General features: G+C 38.1%; 1 protein-coding gene across 1 annotated transcript in view; it reads left to right on the top strand.

The window, feature by feature from the left end:
* The first annotated feature begins 4354 nt into the window (after positions 1-4354).
* Positions 4355-17898, top strand: part of LOC149552513 (alpha/beta-Hydrolases superfamily protein) — a 158637-nt gene continuing 145093 nt past the window's right edge. The window contains exons 1-4 of the mRNA XM_089788094.1: positions 4355-4747; positions 4877-5075; positions 5284-5427; positions 5571-5597. Coding sequence (XP_089644220.1) covers positions 4962-5075; positions 5284-5427; positions 5571-5597 — 285 coding nt within the window. The 5' untranslated portion in view covers positions 4355-4747; positions 4877-4961. The remainder of the gene's footprint in view (positions 4748-4876; positions 5076-5283; positions 5428-5570; positions 5598-17898) is intronic.

Genomic DNA, 17898 nt, shown 5'->3' with positions numbered 1-17898 from the left:
AAACATTACATTATGCTTCATAAGTTGATTTACAATGATCCCAGACGGGGTATAAATACTTTTCGTCGAACCTTCTTGAAGGAGTCCGTCAGCCACATAAAATATGTCTGCTACAAACTATTTACTGACAATGTCGGCTACAAAGTACAAAATCACCGACGAAAATCAAGTCGGCTGACATCATCCCCCCCCAAAAGAAAAGTCATCTTCGAATGACAATTACAAAATATCTGAGACAGATTAACAAAATAGAGTACATTGACTGACTAACAAGATAGATCTGTTTCTGTGACACCAGTATCACATTCATCCCAAGCCTGCACTGAACTAGTCTCCAACCCATGCTACATTAGTAGCCTATGCTAAGACAATACTGTCCCCTTAATCAAGCTGACCTTGATAGCCACCCGTGCTACTTTCTCTGCTTTCAACTATTGGGTACCTTGAGTTAAGTGTCACTAAACTGCCTTCAACTGGATGATCAAATCCTCCTAAGCTCTCTATGCATCCACCAAGATAGCCTCACGTCCAACACCTACTCCAAGTGCCTCTGGTTCATAGACACACCATGCCTGCAGCAGCTCCCAGTCTCATCAACTGGTCACACTTCCCATGACTGATATCCGCAATTACTGGGGAATATAGGGTGGGGTCGAGGGGTAGCGCCCCTCGCCACCAAGACCAAATTAGTACTCCAAAACTCACACAAAACTGCATTGAACATACTATTTTTGTGATTTTCTTCTGATTCCACACTCTTTCTAGCAACCACTGATGCTTCCCCTTCCCTTTGGCATCATCTGTTACTCATTCCAAACTGCCTCAATCTGTCATCATTTTTTTTTTTGATAGCAGACCACCTGTCACCCTTCTTTAGCATCTTGATTGTCTACAACTTATTTATGAATTCCCCTATGCCCGCTCAAAAATGGAAGTCCCCATTCACAACAATAAAAAAAAACAATACACTGTCATAGATTGCCAACTGAAACTGCATGCCTGAGGAAAACAATACGAACGACTCTGCGGAAGAGAAGATTATGTCGCACAAAAAAAAAACTTCTTTCGATGTCCATGGAAGGTAATAAAATGCTGTCAGAGTTAAATGGTCTGTGGACAGACACAACTCACTTTAAAGTTGTCGATGTATCTCCCCGAGTCAAGCGTGAATACTCGATGAGTTTAAGCATATCAATAAGTGAAGGAAAAGAAACTTACCAGGATTCCCCGACAACGGCACCAAATGTTTACCGCATAGGTTAATTAAGAAATGCACACAGATAATGAACATGAATAGCAGAACTCCTTAGATTATTCACATATGCCAACCATTACATTATGCTTCATAAGATGATTTACAATGATCCCAAACAGGGTATAAATACTTTCTGCCGAACCTTCCCAAAGGAGTCCATCGACCACATACAATATGTCTGCTACAAACTATTTACCGACGATGTCAGTTACAAAGTACAAAATCATCGATGATAATCAAGTCGACTGACATTGGTTGTTGGTCCAAGTGGTTTTATTGGTTTTTGCTTTTTGTTTTCTAGCTTGTTTAAAACTTTAGGTTCCAAGTCCTTATAAAACCTAGTTACTTTATTTGGTTTAAACTTTTGGTTTCAAGTCCCTATAAACACATTGTTTCTTTGTTTAAAACTTTAGGTTTTAGGTCCTTGTAAAACCTAGTAGTGCTTAATGCTTATCTTTAGTTTTTTCTAAAGGGTTTTGGGTACCTTCAAAATTTGATTTTATCTTAATCTAAAACAAAGTATAATAGGAAAGAGTATAAAGAAAAATGTCAAGCTCTAATGATAGGATAATGATGTGTTATAACAATGAAGTAATAACAATAAATGATAGTGTTATTATAGTATTGCGAAAGATGGTGAATCAAAATTAAAGCCTACTATAAGACATAAACAAAACATTATTGCAAACAAGAGACTAGGATTTCATGTTAAAGATTAGAGATATTATTGTCACGAGAACAAAGAGTAGATGGTTGATGATGGAGTAGAGGTATAATTGTAAAGAATCATAGAGATAGACCAAATAATGTAGTCATCCACAACAACCTACACCAAATAGTGGTGTTAGAGCAATTCAACAAGTAACTGTTGTAGGTAGAAATTGTGTATGAGCTGACAAGGCCCTTCGAGAAGGTTCCTTGAGATGTATATATACCCCCTTCAGAATCATTGTAATCATCATATCATAAGCATAATGTAATATTTGGCGTATGTGAATAATATAAGGAGTTCTACTATTCTTGCTGCTATTCTAATCCATTGTCTATATGCATTGAGTTCTTTACCTAGTACGGTAAACAATAACTATGTTTCAAATTAATCAACCTAGAATAGCTAATCCTAGGTTGATTAATTTGAAATAACGATAAGAGGATGAAATAACAATGTATCATGCCAAATACACTAGCATGGGCCTATTGTTCACTTTTTGTAGAAAATAGGTGAGATTGAATTCTCAATTCTTGTATCCACATAAATGGAGTTGCACTTATTAATAAAATAACACACATCTTTGTTCATTACATTATTTTCAAAGCGAGGGGTTGCATTAAGCCATTGGAAGAGACCACACACAATATAAATCAAGCAATATAAAACATAACATACCAAAAAACTTCAATAGTAGGCTATGTCATGCAACGTGTACTTATGCTATGTTGGTTAGAAGTCAAGCTCACAATGATTTATCAGGTTTCAATTGGGTATAAAATATTTCATACCTGTGACTCAAAAACATGAACACATTGCTTAAATTTAAGTAGACTAAGAATATAGATTTGACTTTCTAGAAGATCACAACAAAAACATCAATATCCATCAAAGGAAACCCAATATTTTCCTTTTCCCAAGTTTTTGCTCTTAAGTATCAATTCACCTTGGAATAGAGTAATAACTCTTAAAATTTTATACCCCTTTTATATATATTTTTGATCTTAAACATTTGCCACCAGAAAATATACACACTACAAATTGGTTTTGTGTGTGCCTATTTAGTTCCTAAAGCATGGACTTTCCTATTTAGTTCCTAAAGCATGGACTTTTCTTTCAACTGCGAAAGGATGCTCTAGTAGACAGGCAAACACAACAACAAAGTGAGATTAGGTTTAAATTCCATAACAACAAAACAAGTGTTGAAATACTCTAAAATTTGAGTAACAACACCATTCCCCACAGTCCAAATGTAAACTCAGTATAGGGATTCGACTTCACAACCTTCAACAAATACCTTGCCTAACAGGGTGACAAATTGGGGGCTAAATTTAATTCTTAAATACCCACAATTTTTCAAGTTGGAAGAAAGATACCCTAATACATAGGCCACACGTCAGGAAATGTAGATGAATACCGAGTTTGATGCAAAGAAATCCTAACAACGTGAGAAATCCATCTCATAAAAATAAAACCCCAAATCCATCAATTACATATAATAAAACCCCAAGAAATTTCAAACGCCAATGGCTTCTTAGCAAGCAAAATAATACCTCAACCAAAACAAGCTGCTTTGATTCTGCTCAACAACACTGGATTAAAACTTTGTGATTGATGGAGGAAATAGTTTGAGGAAAATACTCCAAAATGAATTCGAGTGACAAAACAATAGGAGTGGCAAAGTCACAGACCTGACAAGATATCAAATTGAGTTTATTAAAATGTGGAATAAGCATAGCTTATTCTTATTCCATGTTTTTTTAAGAATACTGCTCTACCCATTTTGGGGTCAAATGAGGAGAGCCCAATTCTATTTCTAATTTTGTGGATTGTAAACAAACATTATATTGGAGAATGCATAAATTTAGAATTTCCCATTCCTGCCCAATTCTTGCAACCAAATGGGGCCTAAGGTAGAAGTCCCATGGGAGAGGCTTGGGCTCTATTTTTGTAGAGCAGGTGACTCCATGATAATTTTTAAGGGGGCTAAAAATTTAATTGGAATTTTTTCATATAAAATAGGAGCCTCGATTTTTTAGCCCTTTGAAAGTGAGCGGCTGAAACTTGGGTGGGGTTGTATTTAGCTCCACTAACATAGACGTTTATTAGCCACATGTCAACAATTTATTAAATATTTAGAAGATTTAATTATGATAGTAATAAGATAATGATATCATAAATTTAACTTCTTTAGATAATTTTCATGAGACCACTAGCTTTCCTAAATTTAAAAATTAAAATTTAAAAAATGAAAATAAATAAACAAAAATAATAATAAGATCACTCATCTTTAAATATTGCTAATTACTCTCATCACACCTCCCCTCCTATATTTTTAAGAAAGCCCCCTTTAACGACCTCAAATAAAAGAGCATAAAATTAGTAATACCAAGTGAATTAATCTCGCTCGAGTGAAAATGTGGAGACAGGTGCTTAATGAGTCCTGAAAAAATCGGGTGTGGAAAATGCGGGCCGCGTCGGTGTTGTGGTGGCGTGCAATGAATATGAAAAACTTCAGCCAACTGTCCCCTCTCGTTTGCATCTGCTTTGTGACACAAGAAGTTCACAAAAAATCTATGCTTTTGAATACTGGCCGTCGGATGCATCTGAATATGTAAACTAGTTGTTCCCATAGGACGGGAGAAACTATGCAGAGGGGGAATTTTATCTATGTTTCCACAAATTAGAACGCCCGTCAGCAGCTTCCAAATCTGTATTTTCGTTGAACGTAAAACATAGCTGAAACTTGGATGTGTTTCATGAACCCAATAATGAATTTTGTGGTGCGCCTCTGGAGTTAATTTGGGATTGCAATATGCCTCTTCTTTTACTCGTGTCGAAATTTATAATTCATTTTTCTCAACTTATTACCATGAATGCTAATCCTGTATTTTTTTTACTTTACTTTACAGTGAATAGCTCATATTGTCCTGAGATCTGTTCTTGGCAAGCATTTCTATGTAAGATTTTGGGTAGAATTGGTTGCCCACGTCAAGAATGGCTTTAATTTCTCAGTCTGCCTTCCGAGTGAACATGTGTCAATGTGGACAGAAAGAGATTCGTGTGGGGTTGCAGCAGAATTCTTGGGCATACACACTTGCATTCAATAACGTAAGTTTTTACAACAATGATAATTATTTTGAAATAGATTTTCTTATTCTAGCTCTCCTTATACCTTTTTTTGCACTCTGGGTTTGCTTCTCGGGAATTTTGTCGTAGTTTGTGAAAGTGCAACGGTTGGATTATTTGAGCAAACTTATATTGTAACGAAATACCATGTTCGCCGTCTCACAACGTTTTATTTATTGATTTACTGTAGCCTTCAAGTTTAACAAGTTCTCGTCTTGAACTCAAACACATCCAACCTTATAAGATTAAGAAAATTTGTTCTCCAATACGTATGGCTTTGGTTGATGACAAACCTCGATTGAGCCAGAAAAGTTCTCCTCCTGCAGGAGTCTTGGTACGTTACTCTGTAATATAACAAACAATAGTTGCTTAGGTTTGAATGAGGCGTATTCTTTGTTTCTGGCAATTTTAGGTTGTAGAAGAGCTTCAAGTAATTTCTAACCTTCACTAATATTATTTTTGTGTGTTCCTTTGTAGGCGTATGATCTTGTGCAAGGAGCACTGGTAAACCAATATATTTACATTTATTTCATGTTATAGTGTTTTTTGAACTTTCACATGTCTATGACTAGGTTTTCTTGTCTTTTATTTTGGTCTTGTGAATTTGTAGCAGCAATAGGTGTAAACTTTCATGCATATTGGCTCTTTTATTTAAGATTGATGGCAAATTACAATTGCATAATAGGAGTTGCGTTAATAATAATTCAGGGCCTTGAAATTGTACTCTGTTCACTTATTGTGCTGCAATTTTATTGATAATATTGAGAGAAAGCCATCTAACAGACTAGCACTGTAGAGGAAGTTTATATATGTTAAAATCTAGGATCAGACTAACAAAATTGCTGAGGTAAAGTAAATCACACAACATAACACTGCATATACCCTGGGAAAACCTTCAAACCTGAAGGTGAAAAACCCAGCAATAATTATCTTCTACGTGAGATGACTGAATACAATAGGGTTAACTTATAAGACCATTCACAGAGATTTATCTATCACTGTTACAGTGATCCAGAACACAATATATATGCTCTGAGTATGTCAATCTGATTTTGACCATCCACAATGCCTCTGCTTCTGGTATGAATTCACAGCTCCCTGAATATTAAATAGCTGCTGCTTGTATGTAATTCACAGGCACTTCTGAGTAATTCACTGATGCTTGAGGAGATTGTTTAGTGCAAGGTTGTCACCCTTTATTTATATCTTTATTTATATGGGTGTTTATGCTCCTAAGAGACACGTCTTGTCTCTTTACACAGCCGACCAGGATTATTTCATGATGAGGCTGACCTTGAAATATATATTATTATCTGCGAATTACAATGATGAGGCTGACTTTGATACATTGATTAAGGGGCCAGTATAGGATCTAACAACAGCTACTAACATTAGCACTCCCTCCTAGCTAGGGTGGAATCATTCTTGATATTTGTATCATGTAGTGATAGCCATTACGGCTACTCCCATAGAGTGGGACAAGGGCTTTGACCTCAAACTTCTCCCTTACCAAGAAGAATGCATTAACAAGGGATTGCACCTCAAACTTGTCCCTCTCAAAGAAGAATTCTTAACAAGGGATTAGACCTCAAACTTCACCCTCATAGAGAAGAACACATTAACAAGGGATTGCGCCTCAAACTTCTCCCTTATGAAAAAGAACTCATTAACAAGGGATTGCACTTTGATAGAGAGCTTTACACAACTTTGGTTATCACAATGAATGATGGTAGGATCCAAAGATTTCCCAAACAATCCTGCAAAAAGCTTTTGAAGCCACACTACTTCTTGTGCTGCTACACTAGCTGCAACATATTTAGCTTCTGTTGTGCTTTGAGCTACACATGTCTGTTTCCTGCTGCACTAGGAAATCATAGCATATCCCAAACTGAAGCAACAAGCAAAGGTGCTTTTCTGATCAATAACACTACCTGCCCAATCTAAATCAGTATACCCTTGCAAGTTTAAAATCCACACTGTAAGCATACTTCAAGCCATATCCAATTGTTCCTCGCAAGTATCTCAAGATATGCTTGGCTGCAACCATATGTATCTACCTGGGTTCACACATGAACTGACTAAGTGCACTCACTAGATACCAAATACTGATAGCCATTACGGCTACTCCCGTAGAGTGGGACAAGGGCTTTGACCTTAGACTTCTCCCTTACAAAGAAGAGTGCATTATCAAGGGCTTGCACCTCAAACTTGTCCCTCTCAAAGAAGAATTCTTAACAAGGGATTGGACCTCAAACTTCTCCCTCATAGAGAACTCATTAACAAGGGATTGCGCCTCAAACTTCTTCCTTATGAAAAAGAACTCATTAACAAGGGATTGCACTTTGAACTTCTCTCTCACGGAGAATTACTCATTAACAAGGGATTGCACCTCAAACTTCTCCCTCATGGAGAACTTGTTAACAAGGGATTGCACCTCAAACTTCTCCCCCATGAAAAAGAACTCGTTAAATTACATCTAAAGATGCTGAGACTCCCTCTCAGCAAGGGCTTGATTCTCCACAACTCCAAGCTTGTCTTGAAAGTGCAAAAATTTTACTTTGGCAAGAGGCTTCGTGAGAATGTTGGCGGTTTGTTCTTCAGTGCTAATTTCTTTCAATTAAATAGTAGCATTGCTGTGCACCATATTTCTAATCTAGTGATATTTGATCTCAACATGCTTTGTTTTGTCATGACACACAAGATTGATAGAGAGCTTCACACAACTTTGGTTATCACAATGAATGATGGTAGGATCCAAAGATTTCCGAAACAATCCTGCAAGAAGCTTTTGAAGCCACACTACTTCTCATGATGCTACACTAGCTGCAACATATATAAATTCTGTTGTGCTTTGAGCCACACATGTTCCTGCTGCACTAGGAAATCATAGCATATCCCTAACTGAAGCAACAATCAAAGGCGCTTTTTTAATCAATAACACTACCTGCCCAATCAAAATTAGTATACCCTTGCAAGTTTAAATCCACACTGTAAGAATACTTCAAGCCATATCCAATTGTTCCACACAAGTATCTCAAGATATGCTTGGCTGCAACTATATGTATCTACTTGGGTTGACACATGAACTGACTAAGTGCACACACTACATACCAAATACCTAGTCTAATGTTAACTAGATACATCAGGTTCCAATCATTGAACTAGTTGTAGATTCTCTTAACTTCTTCAAGTTAGTTTTCATTGGTGTGGTTATAGACTTGCAATTTGTCTCCCAAATCTCTTTAAGATGTTAGTGTTATATTAATTTAGAATAACTGAGAGGGAGGGGGGGTGTGACAGTCACCCTCAGGTCCAGAAGTGCCAATTCCACTTTTAATAACTTCAAACAAATTAATCAATCCTAGAAACCCATTCGGTCTATAGAGTATATCATCAACAGTTTAACATTTCATGCAATATCTTAACTTTTTGTTTCTATATGTGTCAACTGCTAGTAAAGAAACTATTGCAACACACATGAAAATGACACTTTGTGTCATGTCCCCATTTTTGGTGACAGTTCGATTTAATTAATTTAATTAATCTGGTTGTCCAAAGTAATGAATATTTTAAGGACGACTAATTAATTATTTTAATTAAATAAATAAATATTAAAATATAACTTTATATTTAATAAAGTGACTTGGATTATAAAAATATTTAATAAAGTCACTTAAGAGATAAGATCAAAAATGTTCTAGAAGTCTCTGGAGGAGATGGAGAGGAAAGAATAAATAGGCACCCCGGGGCTCCATTTGAATAAAGCAGTTGATTATCTCTCTTTGATTTTTCAGATTGTGATTCAATCACGGGTGCATTGTGGAACCTAGGGTTTCTACAATTGTCACAACTGGCCATTGAGAACGATAACTCTCAATTGGTACGCAATTTTGAGGGTGTGAAATATCATCTGAATTATTGCAGATTGGAGGTGACATTCAGTCATTTCATCAGGGCATCTATTTGTGGCTTAAGGCCAATTTGTGGTTCGTGCAGCACTACCTTTGGAAGGATTTGGTACAGATTATCAGGTTAATAGCGAAATTGAGGAGTCTGGTATCGAGCAGGTTTCAGAAGAAGTTCGATTGCTGATTAAGGAAGTTCCAAGTGTGAGCAGATCAGGGGTCAAAGAACGAATCTTCCAAAATATCTTGTCAACTAGCATTTCCATATCCAAGATCTGGAGCCGTAAGCTATCACAGATATCATTTTTATAAGGCGACACCATTTAAGATGAGATAGGGTTGGAACCGAATTGGGTAGAAGCCGTTTGGATTAATATTAGCGGAAATTAGCGAGACAAATTTCGACCATCAGCGCCCATCCTAAAGTCAGATAATTCCACTGAGGAATTCGTGGGGCAGAGGACAAAATATATAGTTTGCGCAACCACTATCTCAGCGATATAAATATTTGCTGGGTCTGTTACCGCAAACAGGAGGTCGCTATTCATTAAATCGCAAGTGACAGCGTTACCCAATAACGACCGAAGGCAGAAGATGACTTTCTACATGCGTTATAGACAAGGGCCCTGCATACGGATTATACAGTGCGTTCTGCCTCCGCCTCAATACTGATGAATCCGGCAGCAAGACTATACGCCTTGAAGTGCTAACAATTAAATCTGGGCGTCCATGAGATATATCGGGTGAATTCGGTTTGGGAGCCAGTAGCAATTCATGTCCAGGAATACGGTTGGAGTTTTGATAGTAAAGACTCCATTGAATGTTAATGTGCTGTAGCAACAAAATAATTTGGGGCATCAGTTTCTACCGGGTATAAACAACTTGAACAGAATCAGCGAATTTCATAGAAGGCGGCAAATTTGAGGTTTTTAATATCCCTCCAATTCAGGTCTGTTATTCAACTATTGTATTTGTGATTAGACACTGAAAAGCTTTGAATTTTACTTCCTTGAATAAGTATGGTAATGTTACCTATTGTTGCATATATATCACTTGGTGAATCTTATTGGAAATAATATCAAACTGAAGGTTGCATAACAAGTGTTTGTCAAATTGTCCCAGTTCAATTTTATTTTTGAGTGATCCATATAGTCAGGGTTATTACAGTAATCTTAGAACTTGTTGCTAACTGTTTGACGAAATGTCAAACCCCCTGAAGTAATAAGATTTTGGTGCTGGAGTAAGCAATAACCTGTCAGGGTCATTTGAGTGGTATCAGAGCGAATTTCTTGCCATCCTGTGGGGTGAGAACCGACTTACATGAGTGATCAGCACTCTACTTCAACCAAGATGTACAAGTACAGCACAAAGTCTCCAAGGACACAATCTCGGACAAGTAATAAACACAGTATTCAGAGTCGGAATTGTGGAAAGGAGGACTATTCAGGCATTCAGGATGAGCTCAGAAAAATCAAACATAACATGTCTGAACTGATGGTTAAGCACCACCATATGATTGACAGGCTGTCCGACCCAGCTAAGGTGAATAAATCAACTGGATTTCGTTTTGTCAAAATGTTTGACGAAATGTCAAACCCTTGAAGTTTTAAGATTTTGGTGCTTAAAGAGTCAATAAAGAGCGTGTTTGACGAATTGCCACAGTACAATATTGGGATTTAGTGACCTTTATAGCTAGGGTCATTTCAGTGGTATCAGAGCGGATTTCTTGCCATCCTGTGGGGTGAGAACCGACTTACATGAGTGACCAGCACTCTACTTCAACCAAGATGTACAAGTACAGCACAAAGTCTCCAAGGACACAATCTCGGACAAGTAATAAACACAGTATTCAGAGTCGGAATTGTGGAAAGGAGGACTATTCAGGCATTCAGGATGAGCTTAGAAAATTCAGACATAACATGTCTGAACTGATGGTTAAGCACCACCATATGATTGACAGGCTGTTCGACCCAGCTAAGGTGAATAAATCAACTAGATTTCGTTTTGTCAAAACTTCTCACAAAGCGTTGACTGATACAATGAGAGATGTTACTAGGAACCTTAATGAGGAATTCGAGAGACAAGTGTGCAACCGGTCAGAGGCTTCAGTTCGGTCATTGGAAGAAGTGGTGAAGGATATTACGCTGATGGATAATAACTGTCAACTTGATACTCAAGTTGAGACAGTTGAATACGAGTTTCCCAAGAGTGATGTCTCAGGTACTCAGGGTGGTTTGGTTCCAACAGGCAATGATTACAGTGAGGCGAGTTCAGATGATGATAAGGATGTTGATGATGAGATACCTGGTGGAAATGAGCAGACATCGAGCATTTATGATTTTGCTGAGAGAGAGTACCAGGCTCAGTTAGATGCTTCGTCACATGCGGATGAGAATGGTAGTACTTCACATGATTTGTCCAGCCAGCTGAAGGTAAGCAAAGATAGTATTGTGGCTTCTTTATCTCATCATGACAGGATGCGGGAGATGATAGAAGAGCACATCCGAATGATTCAGTTACAAGGAAGACATAAGGGAGTTCAGGCAAAATCTTCTTGGTTTGACTTACAGGCAATTAGTGAAGGAATGGGAACCATGAAGTCAAGCTATTTACATCTTCTATCAGATCGTGACCATCTTCTAAGCCTTGCCAAAGACTATTCAGATGCCTTGAGGAGGAAGGAGGAGGAAATTGTCAAGCTTTCTTGTGAGCTTGAGGACACTCGAGCAACTTTGGCTTTACAGGACTGGGAGAGGCATGGAAATGAGCATGGCATGGAGCTGGGCTTAGTTTCATCTTACATGCCTGACATTCAGCTCCCTGCAGCTGACGGATCATATATGGTAGCTGATAATGTTACGAGTTCATCTTGCATTCACATCCAGGATACAAGGACAATGGCAGATAGGTATGTGAAGTTAGTTGGTATTGGTCACATTACTCAGGTAAGGAGTTTGCTTGAGTTACCAGCTGTTCCTTGTTTACGGATATGGACTCAAGAATGTTTCAGGGGCATTTGGGGTTCAGTTAATTGGAGATCTTTAACACTTAATAGTAGCAATGTTTGTTTGAGTGCTATCATGGATTTGATTAGCAGAATACACGGTGTTGTCTTTCCTAGTGCCAACAGCTTGTCCGATGTTGGTATTGATTTTTATACACCGGTATTGGGTCTGGTTTATATATGCAGACGACCGTTCTTGCTAGAAGGTGTTGAAGATTTTTCATATTTAGAAGCATGTACAGATGAGTCCCAGGATCGTTTTGGCCTTGATGACATCCGGGAGAAAGAAGTGAACAGTTTTGAAGATTCAACTTCCTTGACAAATTCTTTGGGTACAGGGGAGTCAGACATCAGCAGTACAGTTTTTGACACTCCGGATGAGGATATGAGTTTTAGAGATGATTCGCGAGATATGAATGATAATATTCTAGAAACCAGTGATCTTGAGGATACTCTTTTAGACAGGGCACTAGAAGAGGTTTGTAGGAGACAGTTCAGCCAAAGCCATCGTGTGACTAGCCAGTTGAAAGTTAGTGAGCAAGACGTTGTTATCGCTTGTGAGCATTTTGATACTGCTCGTCAGTTGTTGGCCGTCACTGGTTGGGGTACTTCTATGACAGATGAGTCCATCGGTGGTTACTTTTCTTTGGCAGAGATTCATGCCTTGCGTGAAGCTGTTCGGATTTTGAAGCAGGATTATTTACGATTGGTAGTTGACCGTGATCACTTGGTTGAGTGGGGGAGTACAACATATGAGGCACTCTTGGATCGTGAAGAGGAGGTGAGTGAGCTTTCCCAAGAGCTCATAGCGACTACTGAGGCGTTAGAGGACACACAACGAGATCTACAAAAGTCGCAGTTTCAGTTGAAGGAGGTGACCGTGGAGTTGGAGTATTTGCGGTCAAACCCAGCCCCAGACCCAGTTCATTTGTCAATTGAGGTAGATGACGGTAAGTACACTCCTACAGTTGCTATTGAGGAGCTTATTGTTGAGGCTGACACACATATTCAGGATTTGGTAGTAGCTGGTTCTAATGAGTTCGGGATACCGGTAGAGTCTAGTTTCCAGATTGATTCTTCTCAGATAGTTGATAGTGTGGTACAGTTGAGTATGCCACCCTTACAGGAGGACCAGTTGTGGTGTAAAGGGGAGTATGTTAATGTTTCCTCATATAATTTTTACTGCACTGAACCGTTCATGGAGTATTTGCTGGATAGTGCATGTGTTCATTTGGACTCGCATAAAGTGATAGAAGGTGTTCTCATCCAAGATACTAGTATTATTTGCAGATTGGTTGAGAAGATTATAGGGGTCCTTTCTACTATGCTACCTCACAGGGATCTCGAGGAAGGGTTTGTTGAGCAGAATGCACGGGATCCTATCCAGCCTACAGTCACTCGGAGTCAGAAATTGGAGCCATCTGTTGATTCCCAGTTCAGTGATGATGAGCCAGCAGCAGAGTTTGGAGGTTCTTATCAGCGTTATGCGGTAGGGTACACTCATCATTTTCCTTTTGACATAGAGATAGAAGATTTTATTTCACGCAGACGTAGATTGGCTCCAGTTTCTTACCATCCATTAGGGGATAGATTGGCACCATCTTTTGAAAATAAAATTGGTAGTAGCAAGTTACTCAGCTTGCAGCATCGACACACTCGGGGCAGTTTTTCAAAGATTGGATTTGATGGCAGTGATTCAGGTACCTATGGCTATTGTCATATCTACAGTGCAGTTGGGTGCAGGTGTCATTTCGACAGGGGTTTGAGTTTTGATAGAATTGATGTTTCAGTTGGCTTGAGTTCCGCAGAATGCTTTCTTCTACCGACATTTACAGTTGGTTTACAGATGATTCCATCAGAGTTGTCAGTTGTTTGGATATTGAGTACAGTTTCTCAGCTACTGGTATTGATGATTTCTCCACGAGAGTATGATGAGGATTGGGATGATACACAGATTTACATTTGGGACCCAGGCATACTAATTGGTTTATGGTTCAGCCATTGCTTGGGGACAAGCAATTTCGGGAAGGGCGGACTGTCATGTCCCCATTTTTGGTGACAGTTCGATTTAATTAATTTAATTAATCTGGTTGTCCAAAGTAATGAATATTTTAAGGACGACTAATTAATTATTTTAATTAAATAAATAAACATTAAAAGATAACTTTATATTTAATAAAGTGACTTGGATTATAAAAATATTTAATAAAGTCACTTAAGAGATAAGATCAAAAATGTTCTAGAAGTCTCTGGAGAAGATGGAGAGGAAAGAATAAATAGGCACCCCAGGGCTCCATTCGAATAAAGCAGTTGATTATCTCTCTTTGATTTTTCAGATTGTGATTCAATCACAGGTGCATTGTGGAACCTAGGGTTTCTACAATTGTCACAACTGGCCATTGAGAACGATAACTCTCAATTGGTACGCAATTTTGAGGGTGTGAAATATCATCTGAATTATTGCAGATTGGAGGTGACATTCAGTCATTTCATCAGGGCATCTATTTGTGGCTTAAGGCCAATTTGTGGTTCGTGCAGCACTACCTTTGGAAGGATTTGGTACAGATTATCAGGTTAATAGCGAAATTGAGGAGTCTGGTATCGAGCAAGTTTCAGAAGAAGTTCGATTGCTGATTAAGGAAGTTCCAAGTGTGAGCAGATCAGGGGTCAAAGAACGAATCTTCCAAAATATCTTGTCAACTAGCATTTCCATATCCAAGATCTGGAGCCGTAAGCTATCACAGATATCATTTTTATAAGGCGACACCATTTAAGATGAGATAGGGTTGGAACCGAATTGGGTAGAAGCCGTTTGGATTAATATTAGCGGAAATTAGTGAGACAAATTCCGACCATCAGCGCCCATCCTAAAGTCAGATAATTCCACTGAGGAATTCGTGGGGCAGAGGACAAAATATATAGTTTGCGCAACCACTGTCTCAGCGATATAAATATTTGTTGGGTCTGTTACCGCAAACAGGAGGTCGCTATTCATTAAATCGCAAGTGACAGCGTTACCCAATAATGACCGAAGGCAGAAGATGACTTTCTACATGCGTTATAGACAAGGGCCCTGCATACGGATTATACAGTGCGTTCTGCCTCCGCCTCAATACTGATGAATCCGGTAACAAGACTATACGCCTTGAAGTGCTAACAATTAAATCTGGGCGTCCATGAGATATATCGGGTGAATTTGGTTTGGGAGCCAGTAGCAATTCATGTCCAGGAATACGGTTGGAGTTTTGATAGTAAAGACTCCATTGAATGTTAATGTGCTGTAGCAACAAAATAATTTGGGGCATCAGTTTCTACCGGGTATAAACAACTTGAATAGAATCAGCGAATTTCATAGAAGGCGGCAAATTTGAGGTTTTTAATATCCCTCCAATTCAGGTCTGTTATTCAACTATTGTATTTGTGATTAGACACTGAAAAGCTTTGAATTTTACTTCCTTGAATAAGTATGGTAATGTTACCTATTGTTGCATCTATATCACTTGGTGAATCTTATTGGAAATAATATCAAACTGAAGGTTGCATAACAAGTGTTTGTCAAATTGTCCCAGTTCAATTTTATTTTTGAGTGATCCATATAGTCAGGGTTATTACAGTAATCTTAGAACTTGTTGCTAACTGTTTGACGAAATGTCAAACCCCCTGAAGTAATAAGATTTTGGTGCTGGAGTAAGCAATAACCTGTCAGGGTCATTTCAGTGGTATCAGAGCTCGATTGCTAATTGTCTGACGAAATGTCAAACCCTTGAAGTTTTAAGATTTTGGTGCTTAAAGAGTCAATAAAGAGCGTGTTTGACGAATTGCCACAGTACAATATTGGGATTTAGTGACCTTTATAGCTAGGGTCATTTCACTTTGACACCAGGATTTAACGTGGAAACCCAATTTGAGAAAAACTACCAAGTAACATGCTACCAAATTTTCCCTCTTCTGAAGTGAGCTCGATTAAGAGCCAACCCTCTTAAAGGTCATACACACTGTTAAATGTGACCCTGTTAAATGATTTAATCTCTCAGTTAGGAGTGGCCTTGTTAGAGGACTTTAGAACATTCCATTAGAATGTCACCTTGATTAAAGGATTTTGATTGATATAATGGTTAGAATGTAACAATAGGTTTGATCTATAAAGTACTACTCACTTTGCAAATTCAGATCTCCATTCACTCATCTGCTAGTTCATTAACTAGCCTCCATTCACATCTCCATCACTGTTCTGCTTGGCATCTCCTCAAGCAATCACTCTTCACTCTTCTCTTTACACTTCTATCTGTTCTGTTCTTAATAGCTTCTCCTTAATGTCGCCAATCAACCATGAACCAGCCTCAAAATTCATTCCTTATGCCTCCTTAATTAGGTAATTTCAATCTTTTGCGGTTTAAACATCACCGTTGATCTTAGGGTTAGGTTAGATTCATCAAATCCTTCCATCTCTTTTTTGTCCTTCTAGAAATTTTTGATCAAATCCATGCCTTTGATTGCTTAACAAATTCTCCTCGTGCATTAAATACGCCAGCTCATCAATCCTTATCTTCCATGCACTTTGACTACTTCAAAATTCCAATTGTGTCGGCTTCAAATTCAAATCTTTTTCAAACTGTAACTTTGCCATCACTTGGACAATCACTGTGTTCCTCTGCTCATTCATCACTGTGTAGCTCGACATGCACTATACTATCTCACTCGGCATCGGTATGCTCGCTCGGCCATTACTACCCTCGGTTGCTGCAACACTTCTTCATACATTTGCTTGGCAATAACTAACCCTTGGCTTGAACTATTTTGCTTGGCTTCTACTCAAGTTTCTAAATTTTTTGTTTCAGTTCCTTCATTGACCATGCAATATTGGTACTTGGTCAAGCTTGTCCTTTAGACTTGTTTCAACTCTTAGCTTCATTCAATTGTCTTCTTTGCTTCAAGTATTGATTGAACAACACATTATCTTGTCAAGGACTAACTTATCAAGTGTCCATTGTATTTCCATGATACTTAACACATCTTAGCTCAACCTTTGTCTAGGTCACCTCATGATCTCTTCTTTTCAAATTTTCTTCATCAATCAAATGATATGACACTCTACACTGTTAGTAAATGTCTCTCTAGTAGGTTTGACACTCTGTCTTACCAATAGGTTTGACATCAATGACAATATAACAATTGCTCTAATTGTAGTTTCCAACAATCTCCCCCTTTGTCATTAGTGCCAACACCACTCATACTTCACTAGTTACCATGCAATCCAAAAGCTTCAATACTATATTGTCAGCTCCTCTATTTTTGTGTTCTCTCTTTCTTAGCTTCATTTTGATTCTCATCCATGCAGTCTCAAGATACTCTCTTTATCAGTTCAGTACATATTCTTGCTTTGTTTGTAGCAACACTTCAATATGTGTCAACAACATATGTCTCCCTTGGGACAACAATCATTCTTTTTGCATAATCTTTCTGATAACTTAGTAGTCCTCTTCCTCTTTATTTGATAACTTTAATGGTAACTAACTTTATGCTAACTTCTCCCTCTTTGACAACAATGCCAGACATTAACTTTTATCTTACATCTTCATGTCACTGCTCCGACTGATATAGCAATGTCATCACAACATCAACTTTTGTAGCTTTATCTATTCTTAGTTCAGTGTCTTTCTTTTCACATCTTTAGGCAGCTCCTAAAGTGTGACCATCTGCATCATTGTTCATAATATTTTGATTTACAACATTTGATGCAATGCAACATCTCTTCTTAGTTTGCTTTAGGTAGGGGAATGACCGCTAACTTACCTCTTAGATACTCATAAGCAACCTTAGGTAGTGCCTTTGTGAATATGTCAACTAACTGTTTTTTTGTATTCACATATTCCAATCTCATTTCTTTGTCTTGTAC

Source organism: Cupressus sempervirens, chromosome 6 (genome assembly GCF_028749045.1).
Source record: "Cupressus sempervirens isolate cs-2001-9-10 chromosome 6, ASM2874904v1, whole genome shotgun sequence".
NCBI classification, from domain to species: domain Eukaryota; kingdom Viridiplantae; phylum Streptophyta; class Pinopsida; order Cupressales; family Cupressaceae; genus Cupressus; species Cupressus sempervirens.
Note: the sequence above shows the minus strand (reverse complement) of the source record. Positions and strands in the feature narration are given on the sequence as shown.